Source organism: Schistocerca serialis, chromosome 1, assembly GCF_023864345.2.
Source record: "Schistocerca serialis cubense isolate TAMUIC-IGC-003099 chromosome 1, iqSchSeri2.2, whole genome shotgun sequence".
Lineage (NCBI taxonomy): Eukaryota > Metazoa > Arthropoda > Insecta > Orthoptera > Acrididae > Schistocerca > Schistocerca serialis.
The window spans coordinates 1,175,615,743-1,175,635,391 of record NC_064638.1 but is presented as its reverse complement, the minus strand read 5'-3'; the positions used below and the strand labels follow the sequence as shown (position 1 = coordinate 1,175,635,391).

The 19,649-nt window shown below is 45.5% G+C and overlaps 1 protein-coding gene across 3 annotated transcripts in view; it reads right to left on the bottom strand.

Annotated features, from left to right (window-relative positions):
* LOC126418639 (short-chain dehydrogenase/reductase family 9C member 7-like) overlaps window positions 1-19,649 on the bottom strand; it is a 173,546-nt gene that overhangs the window by 62,134 nt on the left and 91,763 nt on the right. For all 3 annotated transcript variants that reach the window (XM_050085495.1, XM_050085514.1, XM_050085504.1), the window contains exon 5: window positions 2,594-2,726. In XM_050085495.1, coding sequence (XP_049941452.1) covers window positions 2,594-2,726 — 133 coding nt within the window. The remainder of the gene's footprint in view (window positions 1-2,593; window positions 2,727-19,649) is intronic.

Below are 19,649 nucleotides of genomic sequence, written 5' to 3'. Positions count from 1 at the left end.
GGCGTGTTTACTGCATCAGAAACAGGCTCAAACTGCGCGACATCGCCACTACTCGAGGTATGGTGTAGCTGTTAACAGACTACGGTCCATATCCCAAACATCTGCATCGACTGGGATGTAGTAAGACACCAATCTGTGAATGTCGAGAGGAAGGTTCCGCTGATCATATCGTTCTCAGATGCTCCTTTCTTGTCAGCAAGAAAGAGACTGCAGACAATTAGACCGCGACCTGCAACAGTTGTAAGTGACCAAAGTCAATATGATAGCAAATCGGATATCTAGAACGCAACCGCTTAACTTTCAGTCTATAAGATCAAGTGGACGCTCTGAATATCAATATAATTTCAACAGGTCACGAGAAGCGTTTCCTCAATTACATATATAGGCACATATAAATTTAACTGGGAGAAAGAGAAATGAAATAAAAAGAAAACAAGGCCTACATGGGCATGCGTAGACTCGAGGATTGCCGAAGCGCACACGTACCAGTGTGGGTGATGTAGAATAATGTAGTAGATATAGTTGTAGTTAGTCGGCAAACCTCGAATTCTTCCAAGGCTGCCAGTAACATATCTAGTAATTTTAAGATGGAAGTTATTCACTAGGAACTTGAGTTAATTCCCTGTATTTTACATTATTTTTTAAATTGATTCTTATTTTTCAAATGTTCTGTTTTATTTTTACATTAGTATTACTAATAGTTACTGTTAACGTGATTTACTACTACATATTTAATATAAAACATTGTATGACGCCAGGATTAACGAATATGTACGACCAATTTAGAATTTCCAGATAACGGGGCTAAAATTCGTGACAATAAGTCGAATTGAATTGACAACAGGGCAGAGTGCATTCAAATGGTCCAAATGGCTCTAAGCACTGTGGGACTTAACATCTGAGGTCATCAGTCCCCTAGACTTAGGACTACTTAAAACTAACTAACCTAAGGACATCACACATATCCATGCCCGAGGCAGGATTCGAACCTGCGAGCGTAGCAGCATCGTGGTTCCGGACTGAAGCGCCTAGAACCGCTCGGTCACAACGGCGGCTGAGTGCACTCAGAAAAAGTAACCATGAAAGTGAACCGCTATGTAAACAGAACATAGTACGTTGATATCGACAATTAAGCGACACTGTCTGTGTAAAAAATAAAGCACCGGTAGGTCTGATGCAGTCGTGGAGAAGGTGAGATAAAGATTCGTACCCAGTCGAAAAATATAATGGGTCCGCGCAAGCCACGACCTTGGAAAACGGCAGCAAACCGCGTGAAAAATTTTGCGACACAGTTACATTTCAAACCGTACCGTCTACAGCTCGTGCAACAGTTAAGACCAGAGGATTGTGGCCGGTGCCTTCAGTTTTACATCTCAGTACAGGAAGCACTCGGGGATGGACATTTCGCCTCTAAGCTGATACTCAGCGACGAAGCAACCTTCACCTTATATAGAAAGGTTACTCGCCACACATGTGACAGTGTGCCTCACTGAACATCCTCATGTAATTTTGGCGCTCGAACGAGATTCGCCAAAGGTTACTGTTTCCTGTGCGGTGTCGCAGATGAAACTGTGTGGGCTGTTTTTCTTCTGTGAAGAGACCGTGACGGATAAGTCCTACTTACACGTGTTACGCTTGTGATTGTTTCAACAACTGACTGCTGATTACGAGTATTTCATCTTCCAACAAGACGGGTGCACCCCTTTTTTTGCAACATCGATGTTCGCCGCTACCTAAACAACAACTTTCGCTTCGCTGGAGTGGACGTACTGATGAAGATGTCGTGACTCTGTTCCCATTGACCACAGGTCGCCTGACCTAGCGCCTTGTAACTTTTTCATGTGGTGGTCCATTAAGGACCGGCCGAGCGGTTCTAGGCGCTTCAGTCTAGAACCGCGCTACCGCGACGGTCGCAGGTTCGAATCCTGCCTCGGGCATGGAAGTGTGTGATGTCCTTAGGTTAGTTAGGTTTAAGTAGTTCTAAGTTCCAAGTTCTAGGGGACTGATGACCTCAGATATTAAGTCCCATAGTGCTCAGAACCATTTGAACCATTAAGGACCGTGTTTACGTACCACCACTGTGAAGAAAAGTGGAACAGCTCAGAGAATGTATCAGTGCTACTGTGTTGACCAGTGACAGGATGTTGCCACATAGGGTGTATTGTGTAGGGTGTACTGTGTGACCAAAGGGGCACTCACAGACCATTTCTAGAGTGCAAAATGCAAATTTTGCAGTACATTTATAGTAGCCCTACACTATTATGTCACAAAGGGCTATACATTCGCTCTGTCTCTCTACCGACGTTCTAATGAGTATGTCCTTTTCTAAGAGGCTCTTGTGTGAATTTCAAATGTGAACTCTCATAGGTAATAACGAATTACAGCCTATGTGATTATTGAGCAGTGAGATATTAATAAATACACGTCAATAAAAGTCGATATTATTTGAAGTGTAATTATTGTTAGCAAAGAAGCCCAGTTATTGTAAACAAGGAAGTATCTAGGGTCATATATGAAGTTATTCTTTAGCTGAAGATCATATACCAGATGCTTGGTGTACTTTTCCTGCTGATCCCTCAGCAGTCGAGCTTACATGTAGCTGGACGGCTCCACCGTGCACACGGAGACGCCCCACTTCTTCATCTCGACACGCAGAGCATCGCAGTACGAGATGACGGCACTCTTGGACATGCAGTACGGGGACAGTATCGGCATTGCTGTCCTGCCTGTGGAATTAACAAATTGACGACAAATGTACAGAAGCTATAAACCGATACAAAAAGACATAACACTTCAAGGTTCAGAATAAAGTTCAGTTTTCAGTTGCATAATTAAGAAATTTATTTTGCTTTACCGGTTTCAATAGATTAACGTGTCAGCTTCAGAAGCCTACAAAATTTTGGATGCTGTAAACCGTTAGAACTTGACCACACATAGATTACTGGCCATTAAAATTTCTACACCACGAAGATGACGTGCTACAGACGCGAAATTCAACAGACAGGAAGAAGATGCTGTGATATGCAAATGATTAGCTTTTCAGAGCATTCACACAAGGTTGGCGCCGGTGGCCGCACCTGCAACGTGCTGACATGAGGAAAGTTTCCAACCGATTTCTCATACACAAACAGCAGTTGACCGGCGTTGCCTGGTGAAACGTTGTTGTAATGCATCTTTTAAGGAGGAGAAATGCGTACAATCACGGTTCCGACTTTGATAAAGGTCGGATTGTAGCGTATCGCGATTGCCGTTTATCGTATTGCTGCTCGCGTTGGTCGAGATCCAATGACTGTTAGCAGAATATGGAATCGGTGGGTTCAGGAGGGTAATACGGAACGCCGTGCTGGATCTCAACGGCCTCGTATCACTAGCAGTCGAGATGACAGGCATCTTATCCGCAAGGCTGTAACGGATCGTGCAGCCACGTCTCGATCCCTGAGTCAACAGATGGGGACGTTTGCAAGACAACAATCATCTGCACGAACAGTTCGACGACGTTTGCAGCAGCATGGACTATGAGCTCGGAGACCGTGGCTGCGGTCACCCTTGACGCTGCATCACAGACAGGAGCGCCTGTGATGGTGTACTCAACGACGAACCTGGGTGCACGAATGGCGAAACGTAATTTTTTCGGATGCATCCAGGTTCTGTTTACAGCATCATGATGGTCGCATCCGTGTTTGGCGACATCGCGGTGAACGCACATCGGAAGCGTGTATTCGTCATCGCCATACTGGCGTGATGGTATGGGGTGCCATTGGTTACACGTCTCGGTCACCTCTTGTTCGCATTGACGGCACTTTGAACAGTGGACGTTACATTTCAGATTTGTTACGACTCGTGGCTCTCCCCTTCATTCGATCCCTGCGAAACCCTACATTTCAGCAGGATATTGCACGACCGCGTGTTGCAGGTCCTGTAAGGGCCTTTCTGGATACAGAAAATATTCGACTGCTGCCCTGGCCAGAAAATTCTCCAGATCTCTCACCAATTGAAAACGTCTGGTCAATGGTGGTCGAGAACTGGCTCGTCACAATACGCCAGTCAGTACTCTTGATGAATTGTGGCATCGTGTTGAAGCTGCATGGGCAGCTGTACCTGTACACGCCATCCAAGCTCTGTTTGACTCGATGCCCAGGCGTAGCAAGGCCGTTATTACAGCCATAGGTGGTTGTTCTGGGTATTGATTTCTCAGGATCTATGCACCCAAAATGTGTGAAAATGTAACCACATGTCAGTTCTAGTATAATATATTTGTCCAATGAATACCCGTTTACCTTCTGCATTTCTTCTTGATGTAGAAATTTTAATGGCCAGTAGTGTATATGTAAAGTGTAAGAATTGTATTACAAAAATGTACTTAATATTGGTTTATCAGATGTCATATTCTTCACAGAAGCATACAATGAGGTGTCCGGACATCTTGCGAGAGCCATATGCACACAGACTTATCAGCCAGAGCATTATGACTACCGACCTACTATCGATATAAACCCTTCCAGGCGGTAGCAGCATCACCTGACGGGAAATGACTGATAATCAGACACTCGCACGGTGCATGTAGTATCAGTGAGCGTGCTGTCCGTGTGTAGAATGGGGAAGAGCACGCGATCTGTCTGAGTTTCACTGAGAGCAGATTGTGATGGCTTGGAGGCTCTGTCAAAGCATTTCGGAAACGACACGACTTGTCGGGTGTTCGAGGAGTGCTGCTGTGAGTTTCTTCAACACGTGGCGAAACCGTGGTGAAACCACTTCCAGACGTCGTGGCTTGGGCGGTCACGTCTCATAACAGACGTCGGACGTCCTAGGCTAGGCAGACTGGTAAAACAGGACAAGTGGCGAACTGTGGCGGAACTAACGTCAGACTTTAATGCTGGGCAGAGCACAAGTGTGTCTGAGCACACAGTGCACTAAACACACCAAACGATGGGCCTCCGCAGCTGACGACCAAGGCATGTGTCAATGTTGACACCACGACATCGGCAACTACGACTGAAACGGGCACGTGACCGTCGACACTGGACGTTGGTTCAGTGGCAGGGCGTTGCATGGTCCGATGAATTCCGGTATCTTCTTCATCATGCCGATGGGGGGCGCGAATCCGTCGTTTTCCAGGGGAACAGCGTCTAGACACCTGTACTGCGGGATGGAGACAAGCTGGCGGCGCCTCCATTATGCTCTGGGGAACATTAATGTCGGCATGCATGGGACCAGAGTAGCTCGTGCAAGGCACCATGACGGCCAAGGAGTGTCGTACACTGGTTGCAAACCATGTACACACCATCATGACGATCACATTTTCCGTGGCAGTGCAAGAGAGCACTTGCCCGCGAAAGGCAAAGGTCCCGAGTTCGAGTCTCGGTGCGGCTGACAGTTTTAATCTGCCAGGAAGTTTCATGTCAGCGCACACTCCACTGCAGATTGAAAATGTCATTCTGGAAACATTTGGAATGTGATTGAACGTGGCTTCAGAGCTCATCACCCCCCCCCCCCCCCGCTCCCCGCCCCCCGCCCTCCCCGGAATTTACGGGAATTAGGTGACGTGTGTGTGCAGATGTGGTGCCAACTCCCTCAACCGCTACGGTCGCAGATTCGAATGCTGCCTCGGGCATAGATGTGTGTGATGTCCTTAGGTTAGTTAGGTTTAAGTAGTCCTAAGTTCTAGGGGACTGATGACCTCAGATGTTAAGTCCCATAGTGCTCAGAGCCATTTGAATCATTCCATTTCGGAAATCGTTAGGGAATTCAAAGTTCCGAGATCCACAGTCTCAATAGCATGCCGGGAATACCAAAGTTCAGGCATTACCTCTCACCACGGACAACGTAGTGGCCAACGACCTTCTCTTAACGGTGGAGAGCAACGGCGTTTGCGTAGAGTAGACATGCAACACTGCGTGAAATAACAGCAGGAAATCAATGTGGAACGTACGGCGAACGTATCCGTTACGACAGTGCGGCGAAATCTGGCGTTAATGGGTTATGGCAGCAGACGTGAGACGTGAGTGCCTTTCCTAGCAACACGACATCGCCTGCAGCGCCTCTCCTGGGCTCGTGATCGTGTCGGTTGGAATCTAGACGATTGTAAGGCCTTGGCCAGGTGAGATGAATCCCGATTTCTGTTGCTTGCGTTTACTTGGGATAGACTGGGTCCTCTGGTGCAGTTGAACCGATCAATGACTAGAAATGGTTATGTTAGGCTACTTGGAGACTATTTGCAACCATTCATAGACTTAATTTTTATGGATGACAATGCGCTTTGTCACCGGGCCACAATCGTCCGCCATTAGTTTGAAGAATATTCTGGAGAATTCGAAACGAATGATTTGGCCACCTAGATTGCCCGACGTAAATCCCTTCGAATATTTATGAGACATAATCGAGAGATCAGTTCGTGCACCGGGAACAATTATGGACGGCTATAGAGGCAGCATGGCTCAACGTTTGTGCAGGTAACTTCCAGCGACTAGTTCAGTCTGTGGGAACAAGAGACCACCCAGTGAAGCGCAGTGTTTATTCCTTGGAAGGGTAACTGATTTTGAGCGATGGATGTTTATTCTCTATTTTTCTTTAGAGTCGTTACTTCCGACTGTAGACTAGTTAAATAAATGTCTCGAAGTAATGCGGGTTTGATTTCAGACCTAAAAGTCCATGCCACGTCGAGTTACTGCACTACGATGGGCAAAAGGAGGTCCGACACGATATTAGCAGGTGCCCCATGACTTTTGGAGTGCCACGACATGTCGAAAAATGTACATATTGTAAGTGATAATTATAATCACAGATCGATAACTTATAGTTATAAACCACATTTGTGTACATAGTCAAGTTGTTGTGCTAGCTGCAAGAAACATGCGTACAAGCATATAAAAGAATGAGATTTTCACTCTGCAGCGGAGTGTGCGCTGATATAAAAATTAGAAGTATTGTATATAAAGGAAGTTTTATATGTAATAAATACGAAAAACATGGCGCATAGGAACAAGTAAGCCATTGCAGACATTAACATCTAAAAGAAATGGGCTGATTTTCACTATTTCATAAGAAATGCTACACCATAAAAATAGTTTTCATTTTTCAAAGCAAGCTGATCGCTCGACAAATCTTCGGAATTTAGGTAGGAATGTTCAAATATTTTGAGCTCTTCTCAGAAGTTCATTTTGTAGCCCTTGTTAATTACATGCAAAATATACATATTAAGCAAATATGGAGGAGGAAGAGTATGTTTCTCGATTTTGAGATGTTCTGAGGAAGTCGAATTATTTGAATTTTCAGTGTCTTTGTTAAGGAAGTCTTCACGAAAGAGGGTCTCAAGTGCCTTCCCTGTCTTTCCCATACAAAAACTCGGACACATATTACACTGAATTTTATTTATCAAGTATTTCAGAAATTTGTCTGTTGTGGGCTTCTCATTATCTGTAAAGAGCAACTTGGTGACATTGGTGGCAAAGGACACAGTGACGTCATTATTTTTTAGACAAATAAGTTGTCAATTTGTATTTATAAGTATCACATACAATATATACATTTTTCTTCATGTCAAGGCATTATGCTTTTGTGAAAGATATTAACATTTTCTAAACCAATATTAAGTAAGTTTTTTTTAGTACGTTTCTTGTGCTTTACATTCATATACGGCCAAGTTCTAATGATTTATAATATCTCAAATTTTGTAGGCTTCTGGAGCTGACAGATGAATTTGTTGAGACCGCTAAAGTGAAATAAATTTGCTACTTGTGCAGCTGATGGCTGAATTTTATCCTGAAATATATACCACAGTTGCTGAGAATATAAAAGCTACGATAACATCATAAACTTCAAGTTTCCTAGTTGCGTAGATATGAAGAGCGTGACCAAAAGATACCAGCAGACTTCAAGGCCGGAGACCGCGACGTATTCCTCTTCCGATTTTTTCAGTGATCGACTTTTCGATGCCTCTGCTCTGATTCTTCTTCAGGCGTGCTCATCCAAACTCAAGATGACTTCAATTCCGCGTTGCTTACTGTCTTTTGCTCTAAATGGTTCACGAAAATGTCAGCTTCAACAGTCGAACGGAGAAGGTTGAAGTGGAATACGACGCGGCCTGACGAGTCATAAGGTTTTGCCGTCAACGACAACCGCTACGAAAGTCTGCAAACTTATACAGGGTAGCTAAAATGAAACTGGCCCATAAAATATCTCACTCACCTAAAAGACCGGCAACCCAACACATATCACCCCAAGTTGCCAGCACATTCTCCAGATCTCTCACCAATTGAAAACGTCTGGTCAATGGTGGTCGAGCAACTGGCTCGTCACAATACGCCAGTCATTACTCTTGATGAGCTGTGGTATCGTGTTGAAGCTCCATGGGCAGCCAAGCTCTGTTTGACTCAAAGCCCAGGCGTATCAAGGCCGTTATTACGGCCAGAGGTGGTTGTTCTGGGTACTGATGTCTCAGGATCTATGCACCCAAAATGCGTGAAAATCTAATCACATGTCAGTTCTAGTATAATATATTTGTCCAATGAATACCCGTTTATCATCTGGATTTTTTCTTGGTGTTGCAATTTTAATGGCCAGAAGTGTACTTATGGTCGGACTATTAATTTATGCTTTTGAGTGAAACCAGTTTATGGAAGCAACGTAATGGATACTGCCGATCAGTCGGTTGCACTTTCATGCATCGCTTCAATCATTTTCTTCGAGTAAAATCAGAATGTGAGAGCAACCAAATGAAAACATTCGATTGTTTTGACAGTGTTAAATAATTATTGTCGACATCACTCCGTTATCGCCTGTCGTAACTGTTACTGTCATTCCAGTATATGATTTTTAATATCTGCCAATAAGTAGCTTTTAGACCATTTTTTCGTCCATGCTTACGAGAAGATATTTACTTAATAGTAAAAAATTGTCTCTATCAAATGTGCAAAAACGCTAAATGGTGTTCGATATACCGTATCTGTAAGAATGATTCATATTCTGAAAATGTATTGTTTTAAGAAATTCAAAATTGATACGGAATGATACGAAGCATTTCTCACGAAAAAAAAAATACTTCCGACAAACGACAGTCTGTGCTTAAACAGCATAAGTCACCAAACAATTAAAAATATATCTGATTTGCTTTCTGTTCACGTCACCTCAGCATCTACTGAAAGAGAATTATCGGTGATGGGAGCTCCGACAAACGACAGTCTGTGCTTAAACAGCATAAGTCACCAAACAATTAAAAATATATCTGATTTGCTTTCTGTTCACGTCACCTCAGCATCTACTGAAAGAGAATTACCGGTGATGGGAGCTTCAATGTACTTCAATAATAAAAAAAATTGTTCTTTTATTTAAACATAAGTTTACAAAATCCATATTTAATGCCAGAATTACGCAAAATTCTTATTTAAGAAAATGATATTATTCTCGAAGAATCAAGTTTTCAAGATCGCTAACAATTCTTTTTATTACTATTAACGGTTTCGATATATATACGCTGTCATCATCGGATCTTGTAACATTTCATACACTATACAGGGTGTTTCAGAATTCCTATTACTATCTACTTGGGGATGTAGTGCCGATCAATTTGCAGAATGACCCGCAGAGGATCGATGAATGGTGCAGACACTGGCAGTTGGCACTGAATACAAAATAAATGTAACATATAGCGGATACAAAGCAAAAGAAACCCACTACATCTAATACTGTTATAAGATCCAATAATGACAGCGTAGATCCGTCGAAACCGGTAACAGTAATAGAAATAATAACTAGCGACCTTCGCAAAATTGATTCTTCAGGAATAATATAATTTTCAGATAGCCCTCAACGACTGACGCAACGTCAACCATACGTTAAATGAACAAATACGTAAGTTTTGAAAATGTTTAATTTTTAGAAATATACTTTTAATTCATTTCTCCTCGAAATTAAATGCGTTATTTGTCTTCATAAAAGTTGGTATTCCTAGTCATAGTTTATATACCGAAAGGCTGAAAAAGTTTGTAAGTGAAATAAGTAAACCCAGACACTGAGTGAAAGCATTCATATAGCTGACGTGACCGCTGTTCTATCACTATTCCATACCGTTCAAGTTACATGGGGCAACGCCTCGCTATTGCGGCAGGTGTGTAAGTGTCCAAAGCCATCCTGAATACCGCCAGGAGCACCGCAAGAAGTTCTGCCTCCAGTCCGACGCTTAAAAACTCAAGTCCGTCGCTCGAGGGATGGCCTAGCGATGGCCATTGGCCCCTAACTTCGACGCTCCGTTACGTCATTGAATGCACTGAATGTCGTTTCCGGACATGGCTTCCTATCATCAATTTGTTCCTCTAGTCAAATGATAAAATATATTCACTTTTGGTTCTTCTGAGATTCTGACTGTGTCAATCACGTGTATTTGAAGAGAGATAATATTTTATTAAAGATGTAAAGTTTTCGTGTAATAAATACAGAGAATTTGTGGCATTAAAAAATTGCAGTGAAATGCAGGAAGATCTGCAGCGGATAGGCACTTGGTGCAGGGAGTGGCAACTGACCCTTAACATAGGCAAATGTAATGTATTGCGAATACATAGAAATGAGGATCCTTTATTGTATGATCATATGATAGCGGAACAAACACTGGTAGCAGTATCTGGGAGTATGCGTGCGGAACGATTTGAAGTGGAATGATCATATAAAATTAATTGTTGGTAAGGCGGGTGCCAGGTTGAGATTCATTGGGAGAGTCCTTAGAAAATGTAGTCCATCAACAAAGGAGGAGGCTTACAAATCACTCATTCGACCTATACTTGAGTATTGCTCATCAGTGTGGGATCCGTACCAGATCGGGTTGACGGAAGAGATAGAGAAGATCCAAAGAAGAGCAGCGCGTTTCGTCACAGGGTTATTTGGTAAGCGTGATAGCGTTACGGAGATGTTTAGCAAACTCAAGTGGCAGACTCTGCAAGAGAGGCGTTCTGCATCGCGGTGTAGCTTACTGTCCAGGTTTCGAGAGGGTGCGTTTCTGGATTAGGTATCGAATATATTGCTTCCCCCTACGTATGCCTCCCGAGGAGATCACGAATGTAAAAGTAGAGAGATTCGAGCGCGCACGGAGGCTTTCCGGCAGTCGTTCTTCCCGCGAACCATACGCGACTGGAACAGGAAAGGGAGGTCATGACAGTGGCACGTAAAGTGCCCTCCGCCACACACCATTGTTGGCTTGCGGGGTATAAATGTAGATGTAGATTCTTCAGCACAAGGGTGGTTTAGTTTTTATTCCAGAAACAGAATGCAGGAAGTGACAGTACGCTACTCGAGTAAAACGAACAAGGACGCCTTGTCAACTGCATGGGGAGACTGCAATGGCAGTCCCGTAGAGTACGATAATTGGCCCAATACACTTTCTTCCTTTGGGTTGATGATGTGCCATTTTAGTCGAATCCGGAGAGAGTGTCAGCCCTGTTTGCAGATGATACTGTGGCGAAACTGGTTCAAAAATGGTTCAAATGGCTCTGAGCACTATGGGACTTAACATCTGTGGTCATCAGTCCCCTAGAACTTAGAACTACTTAAACCTAACTAACCTAAGGACACCACACACATCCATGCCCGAGGCAGGATTCGAACCTGCGACCGTAGCTGTCCCGCGGTTCCGGACTGAGCGCCTGAAGGCGAAACTGGAAATGGAAGTATTTTGCATCCTGTAGCTTCAGATTAGCCTGACTTTAACGACAGTGTCAGCGTAGAGACTGGAATCATAGCGACGCTGGCTACTAAAGAAATTAATCCAAGAAGAAGGCTAGATAGTATTTTTGCTGGAAAGAGATGAGCAGTTGTTAGTATCCCACTTACACAATGAATTGACTTCATTTATCTCCAATATGATGGTCGTAGGGGAATTACGGGCAAAGTTTAAACTGATAGAAAATAGCCCTCTGAAGAAGTACACAGGTGTCCAAAATTAAAGTAACAAACCGCTACTTCCCCATCCTATGACTAATTCTCAATATAGTCATACAAACCGTCAACAGACGTCCGTATGACCATGTTCTGCAACGGACAACCACGTCAACAATGACATCAGGGTACTTATCAAACGGGTTAGTGTTTGTTGGGTAGTCCCACGTCCACAGTCGCAGAGCAGTATGGCGCAGAGAAAACGCATACCAGGCTCTCTACGGTGAAAGGCCAAAGAAACAATGGAAGCAGCCAGTCGCAAACTAATTTGGCCCGATGGCTTAAGGTGAATCATTCTGTTGCTTCCCGGGATTGGTGACGGTTTATAGAGACAGAAACTGTATCTCGAAGACCAGGGCAGTGACGACCACGTGTTGGGTCACAAAGAGAGGACCGTTAATGGTTGTAAGGGCACGACAGTGCCGCCTTAATGCTGCACAGTAACTGACATCTGACCTCGCAGCATCCACTGGACGAGTTGCATCGAAGCAAACGATGTTCAGAAGGCTTCGGCAGAATGGCCCCTATTGTCGAAGATCAGCTGTATGTGTACCTCTGACACTTGTTCACAGAAGGCAACGTCTAGAGTGGAGCCGTCAACATGCCACCTGGGCGGTCGAACGGTAGGACGATGTTTTGTTCACAGATGAGTGCCGATTTGCTCTGAGGAGTGAATCACGGCATATTCGCGTCTACTGGGAACCTGGAACACGATTCAGGAACCCAAACATTGTGGAAAGAGACCGATATCGAGGAGGATCCCAAATAATACTGGCAGGGATTATGTCGACCACTCTAACACCTTTTCATGAACTTTTACAGATAAATCGGTAAGGTTTAACTGCTGTCAGGTATCGTGACGAGATCTTCTGACCTCAAATGTGATTGTTGTGCGGTGCGGTGGGCGCAGACTTCGTAGTCATGACAATAATGCTTGACCTCATAGAGTACAGGTGGTTGATGTTTTCTTGGGAGAGGAAGCTATTGCATGCACGGCGTGGCCTGCTAGCTCTCCCGATTTGAAACCCGTAGACCCGTTTGCGATGCGCTAGGGATACGGGCTGCATAACGTCAGCTTCTACCAACCACTCGCCTATACTTGAGAGCAGCTCTGCAGGAAGAATGGGAATTATTCCCTCGACATAACATTGATGACATCATACACAGCATGCCCCTTCGTTGTCAAGCTTATATTGCTGCCAGACTGGTCGCGCTCCATACTGAACACATTAATCAGTTGCTAAAATGCTTGAGAAAATCCGTTAAGTTGAGGAAAACTAAGAACATTTTTGTCTCCCGTTATCAATGTTCCAATTATTTACGTCCTTCACTCTTTACACTGTTTCTACTTTACTTACACCTGTTTGCAATGTTCTGTGGCAAAATAAATGCAAGCTTGCAAAATTTCCGTTTGTTGCTTCAATTTTGGTACACGAGTGTATGTGCTGAGTAAGTGGATTAATGATCAACATGGTTTAATAGATAAATTCTGAAAATGCCGAACAAGGAGAACCTGTTGCACTCTAGGTTCAAAAAAGGGCGCACAAAAGTTAGCAGAATTTTGTGCGTCTGGATAAAGATCGATGCGCGAACCATACAACAACATTCACCGTCATGTCAGCGAAAGGTCTTGCCGAGAACTCAAGAAAATTCTGGTTCCAGTTAAGCTTACTGACGCTTCCATCCAGTCACTCGTAAACCAATATGGCGTCGCAATAGAAAACAGCAAAAGGAAATCCGATGTTCTAAATTTCGCTTTTAAGTAATCATTCACACAGGGGAATAGTACAAACATATCATCGTTTGTGATTCTTCATTTTCTCCCGGCGTATTTTTTGCTCGAACAGTCCATAGGTGTAGTGCCGGTCCATAGTGTCCAACGGGCACAAATTTCGGAGGTCAGACATGTGACCATCGTCAGGTGCGCTGAGGGCGGGCGGCTGTCTTAAATCTCCTCCCCTCGTGAGGCGTTGTCTCCGTGGTCCGAGCTCCCGTATCAGCGGTCGGTGAGACGCTGGCGTCGGCGTCAGTGGTGGCGTCCGTGTAATTGCCTCGTCCGCCCTAGTCACTCCTTCGTTTCCTTTGCTGAGTGCCTTTTTATTTAGACTCAATGCTGGTTCCCATGCCCTGCTGAGGTTGTAGCCGCAATCTCGGTTGATGAGTCCGTCCCTGGAACGAATTTCGATAGCCTCTCTGACGACGCTGTTGCAGTATTTAGATGTCTGTGCCAAAACAGTGGTACGTTGGTAGTCCATTTTGTGATTTTCGGACAAACAGTGCTCTGCGACCGCCGACTTATTGGGGTACCCAAGTTAAGTGTGCCTCTGATATTATCGGCAACGATCTTTGATGGTGCGCACTGTCTGTCCAATATAAGTCTTCCCACATTGACACGGAATCTGGTATATGCTGGCCTTCCGCAAAACCGAGATCATCTTTGACACTTCCCAATAATGCTCGCGTTTTACTTTATGGGCAAAAGACAGTTCCTACTCGGTATTTCCTCAATATTCGTCCTATTTTCCCCGATAGCGCGCCAGTATACGGTATATAGGCATTGGCTACTTCTTTCTCGGTGACTTCTTCCGTCTCCACACGCTGTACTGCAGAGGTGGAGCGGAGAGCGCATTTGATCTGCCATTCCGAGTACCCGTTTTTCCGGAATACAGTTTTGAGGTGTTCCAGCTCTTGGGGCAGACTCTCGGCGTCAGAGATGGCGCACGCCCTGTGCACCAGTGTTATTAGCACCCTATTCCTCTGCGCAGTGTGGTGGCAGCTAACCGCTTGCAAATACAGGTCGATGTGCATTTTTTTCCTGTATACCCCGTGGCCCAGGGTGCCATCAGCTCTTCTTTTGACCATGACGTCCAGGAACGGTAATCTTCCTTCTGCTTCGGTCTCCATAGTGAATTTGATGTTCGGATGTATGAAGTTCAGGTATGTAAAGAAGTCTAGGAGTTTGTCTCTTCCGTGGGGCCAGATCATGAACATGTCATCCACATAACGTAGAAAGCAAGTAGGTTTCCATTTGGATGACGCCAAAGCTTCCTTCGCGAAGTACTCCATATAGATATTCGCGACCACAGGCGACAGTCGGCTCCTCATTGCGACTCCTTCTGTTTGTTCATACTATTCTCCATTACAGAGAAAATACATGGAGGGTCAGAACATGCTTGAAAAGGTCGGTCGTCTTCTCGTCAAATTTCTATGCAATAAGCTCAACTGACTCTCGAGGAGGCACCCTGATGAATAATGAAACAACGTCAAAACTCACCAGGATATCTGAGACTTTCAGATTGAAGTTGTGGAGACGTTTTACGAAATCCACAGAATTACGAACGTGATGAGGGCATTTACCCACGTAAGGGCTTAGTAATTCTACCAGGTATTTGTCCAGCGAATATGTAGGTGCCCTAATCTTGCTGACAATTTGGCGTAACGGCACCCCTTCTTTGTGGACTTTAGGTACAGGTAGTTGAGGTGTCAATTTCTTGGCGACACCCTCTGCTACATCTGCGTCCTTGAGAAGAGTTCTAGTCTTGTTCTCCACCTTCTTTGTGGGGTCTTCCTGGAAGAGTGCGGCTACAACCTCAACAGGACATGGGAACCAGCATTGAGTCTAATTAAAAAGAAGCTCAGCAAAGGAAAAAAACGGGCGACTAGGGCGGACGACGCAACTACACCGACGCCACCACAGACACCGACGCCAGCGTCTCACCGACCGCTGACGCGCGGGCGCTGACCGCGGAGAGAACGCCTCACGAGGGGAGGGGATTTAAGACGGCCGCCCGCCCTCAGGAGCTTTCGAGGCTGCAGTTACATTGCTAACTGGGGTCGCGGGGGCAACAAGAAGAAGAAGAAGAGGCGACGGAAGCGTTCCGACCGCGGGCCAGCGCCTGCGGCAGGAACAGTGCAGCAGCATGAGGGGGCCCCTCCGCTCCCCGAAAGACGCCGCCATGACGACGCTGTGCCGCACAACAAGCTCCGTGCGGCCACAGAAGACGCAACAGCGGTCCTCAAAGCCACATTCGCGGCAGAGAGGACCGCCCTACGTGACGAACTGGCCGCGGCGCACAGGGAAATCCAGCAACTGCGGGCTGAAGTGGCTTCTGCCACGAAAGCCTTGCGCCCCACCCCACATGCTCTCCCCCCCCCCCCCCCATCGGGGCGGGAGCCCTCAGAGAAAATGGACACAACGAAATCGGAGCCAGATCCAGCCCCGGCGCCACACAAGAAGAAGCTGGCCGTGCGGATCTCCAAGGACCTGGAAGGGTTGCTCGAATTGGCCTCCTCCCAAAAGACTGAGGCAGCCACCAAGCCGAAGGCAGCCCCGGTCTCCGATGAAGCTCAGAAGAAGGCTGCTACACAGCAGCCAACAGCCATCCGAACTTTACCAAAAGACGCCGGGAACGACTACACTGGCCTCTTCGAGGGGTCATGCGAGTTCGCGGAGCCACAACGTCGTCAGCACTATCCGACAATCCGTCCGTCCATGAGCTCAGCTCGTCAGCGCACCTGACTATGGCTATATGTCTGATCGGCGAAATATTGTGCCCGTTGGACAGTATGGACCTGCAGTACACCCGTGGACTGTTCGAGTATATCATCGTTTGAGTGTCACACAAACTCTGGTATGGATGAAATGACTATAGGCATCTCCGGTGTAGACAAACTGCTGAAAGAGTTGAAAACAAGTAAATCTTCCGGTCTGAATGTAATCTCAATTCCGTTTTACAGACAGTGCCCTACGTCGACGATCTCTTAAGTAGTTTAATATCGGTGTGCTGCAGAATTCTTGAACATATTCTCAGTTTGAATACAATAAATTTCTTTCAAACGTAAAAGAAGAACGATGCACTGTTCCTTCGGACATGCACAGGTACTGCAATATCGTATTTATCCGCCGATACCAGGCATCCACTTTCAATTAAAATTTCCTTCCCCGTACGAATATAGCTTGTGACGCAGGAACAACTACTTATCGAAGTTTGGGTCTGACCGTAGGTCGTGCACGGATAGCCAAAGCGGTTTAAGACGACCAATAGTGTAAAGCAGGAAACCCGGGTTCGAGCCCCAGTCTGGCACAAATTTTCACTGTCGTCACTACCATTTATATCTGATGGTTGTTCGTATTTCCAACTGCGAACACATTTCATGTACTATATTGTGTGTTTCACAGTTCCTATTACAGGCTTGTAGTGGTTGTAGAGGGATTTCGATTTACAGAATGATCTGCAGAGGATTGATGAACGGTGTTGGCTCTGATAGTTGACCCTGAACATAAAATAAATGTAATTTAAAGCGAATACATGGGAAAAGAAATCCACTACTGTGCAACTACACTATTGATGACAAACAGCTGGAAACAGTATCTGCTGTAAAATATCTATGAGTAACTATCCAGAGTGACCTTAATTGGAATGACCATGTAAAAAAAGGTAGGAAAAGCCGATGACAGAGAGATTATAGGAAGAATCTTAAGGAAACGTAGCTCATCCACGAAGGAAGTGGCTTACAAGGCGCTTTTTCGACCGATTCTTGAGTCCGCATAATCAGTCTAGGATCCTTAACAGAAATAACTAGAAGAGATAGAGAATATCCAACGGAGAGCAGTGCGCTTCATTACAGGATCATTTAGTAATCGCGAAAGCGTTACAGAGATGATAGATAAACCCCAGTGGAAGACTCTGCAAGAGAGACGCTCAGTAGCTCGGTACGGGCTTTTGTTGAAGTTTCGAGAACATACCTTCACCGAGGAGTCAAGCAGTATATTGCTCCCTCCTACGTATATCCCGCGAAGAGACCATGAAGATGAAATCAGAGAGACTAGAGCCCACACAGAGGCATACCGACAATCTTTCTTTCCACGAACAATACGAGACTGGAATAAAAGGGAGAACCGAAAGACGTGCTCAAAGTACCCTCCGCCACACACCGTCAGGTGGCTTGCGGGGTATGGATGTAGATGTAGAACGAGACTGATAGAAGAGGTAGAGATGATTCAACGAAGAGCGGCGCGTTTCGTCACAACGTCGTTTTGTCCGCGAGAGAGCGTTACAGGGATGTTCAGCAAACTCCAGTGACAGACTTTACAAGAGAGACCTTGCACATTATGGAGAGGTTTGCTACTAAAATTTCGAGAGGGCTCTTACCGGGAAGAGTCAGACAACATATTACTCCCTTCGCCTACATTTCGCGAAATGACCATGGAGAAAAATCCAAGAAATTAAAGATAATACAAAAGCTTACCGACAATCGTTCTTCCCACGCGCCATTCGCGAGTGGAACAGGGAGGGAGGGATCAGTTAGTAGCCACCAGACCGTCCCTCCGCCACACGCTGTTAGGTAGCTTGCAGAGTATGATGTAGATGTAAATTTGCAGGGACACCTCCCCTATACGTCACCACCGATTTTGTTCAGTTTTATAGTATTTGCACGGCTTGGCCGGAAATGAGAGTGACAGAGGTGGGTAGCTTCAGTTGGTCAAGAACTGGGAACATATACCATTTTTGGCGCAGGCCAGCTAGACATGACCCATCTATGTTATCGTAGATTTCAGGCAGTGGCAGGCGCAGAGGAAAGACTGCAGAGCGGTAATCTGAGGGTTGTGGGATCGAATTCCAATTCTGAAACTTTTTTTAATTTACAATTTTTGCGTTACTTACACTGTAAGTGGATCAAAATAATGCTTATGTTTACACACATCAAAAAAAGTTTTGCATCACCTCGGTTCTGAGAGTTCCAGAACCTGTGTGGAAAATTGGAATAAAGATCAACATAAACATCATTTCCGCCGCCTTTATTGCTCATGAATATGACACATAGCATTTTGTACCACCATACAGCGAGACCTGTAGAGGTGGTGGCCCAGATTGCTGTACACACCGGTACCTCTATTACCTAGTAGCACGTCCTCTTGCATTGACGCATGCCTGTATTCGTCGTGGTTTACTATCCACAAGTTTATCAGGGCACTGTTGGTCTAGATTGTCCCACTCCTTAACGGCGATTCGGTGTAAATCCCTCACAGTGGTTGGTGGGTCATATCGTCCATAAACAGCCCTTTTCAATCTATCCCAAGCATGTTCGATAGGGTTCATGTCTGGAGAACATGCTGGCCACTCTTGTCGAGCGATGTCGTTATCCTGACGGAAGTCATTCACATGTTGTGCACGATAAGGGCGCGAACTGTCGTCCATGAAGACGAGTGCCTCGCCAGTATGCTGCCGATATGGTTGCACTATCGGTCGGAGGATGGCATTCACGTATCGTACAGCCATTACGGTCCCTTCCATGACCACCAGCAGCGTACGTCGGCTCCACATAATGCCACCCCAAAACATCAGGGAACCTCCACCTTGCTGCTCTGGTTGGGCAGTGTGTCTAAGGCGTTCGGCCTGACCGGGTTGCCTCCAAACATCGGTGAGGAGGACATGATGCCAAATCTGAGCGGTCCTTTCGACATGTTGCTGTGCCTATCTGTACCGCGCTGCATGGTGTCGTGGTTGCAAAGATGGACCTCGCCATGGACGTAGGAAGTGAAATTACGCATCATACAACTTATTGCGCACTGTTTGAGTCGTAACACAACATCCTGTGGCTGCACGAGAAGCATTTTCAACATGGTGGCATTGCTGTCAGGGTTCCTCCGAGCCACAATCCGTAGGTAGCGGTCATCCACTGAAGCAGTAGCCCTTGGGCGGCCTGAGTTAAGCATGTCATCGACAGTT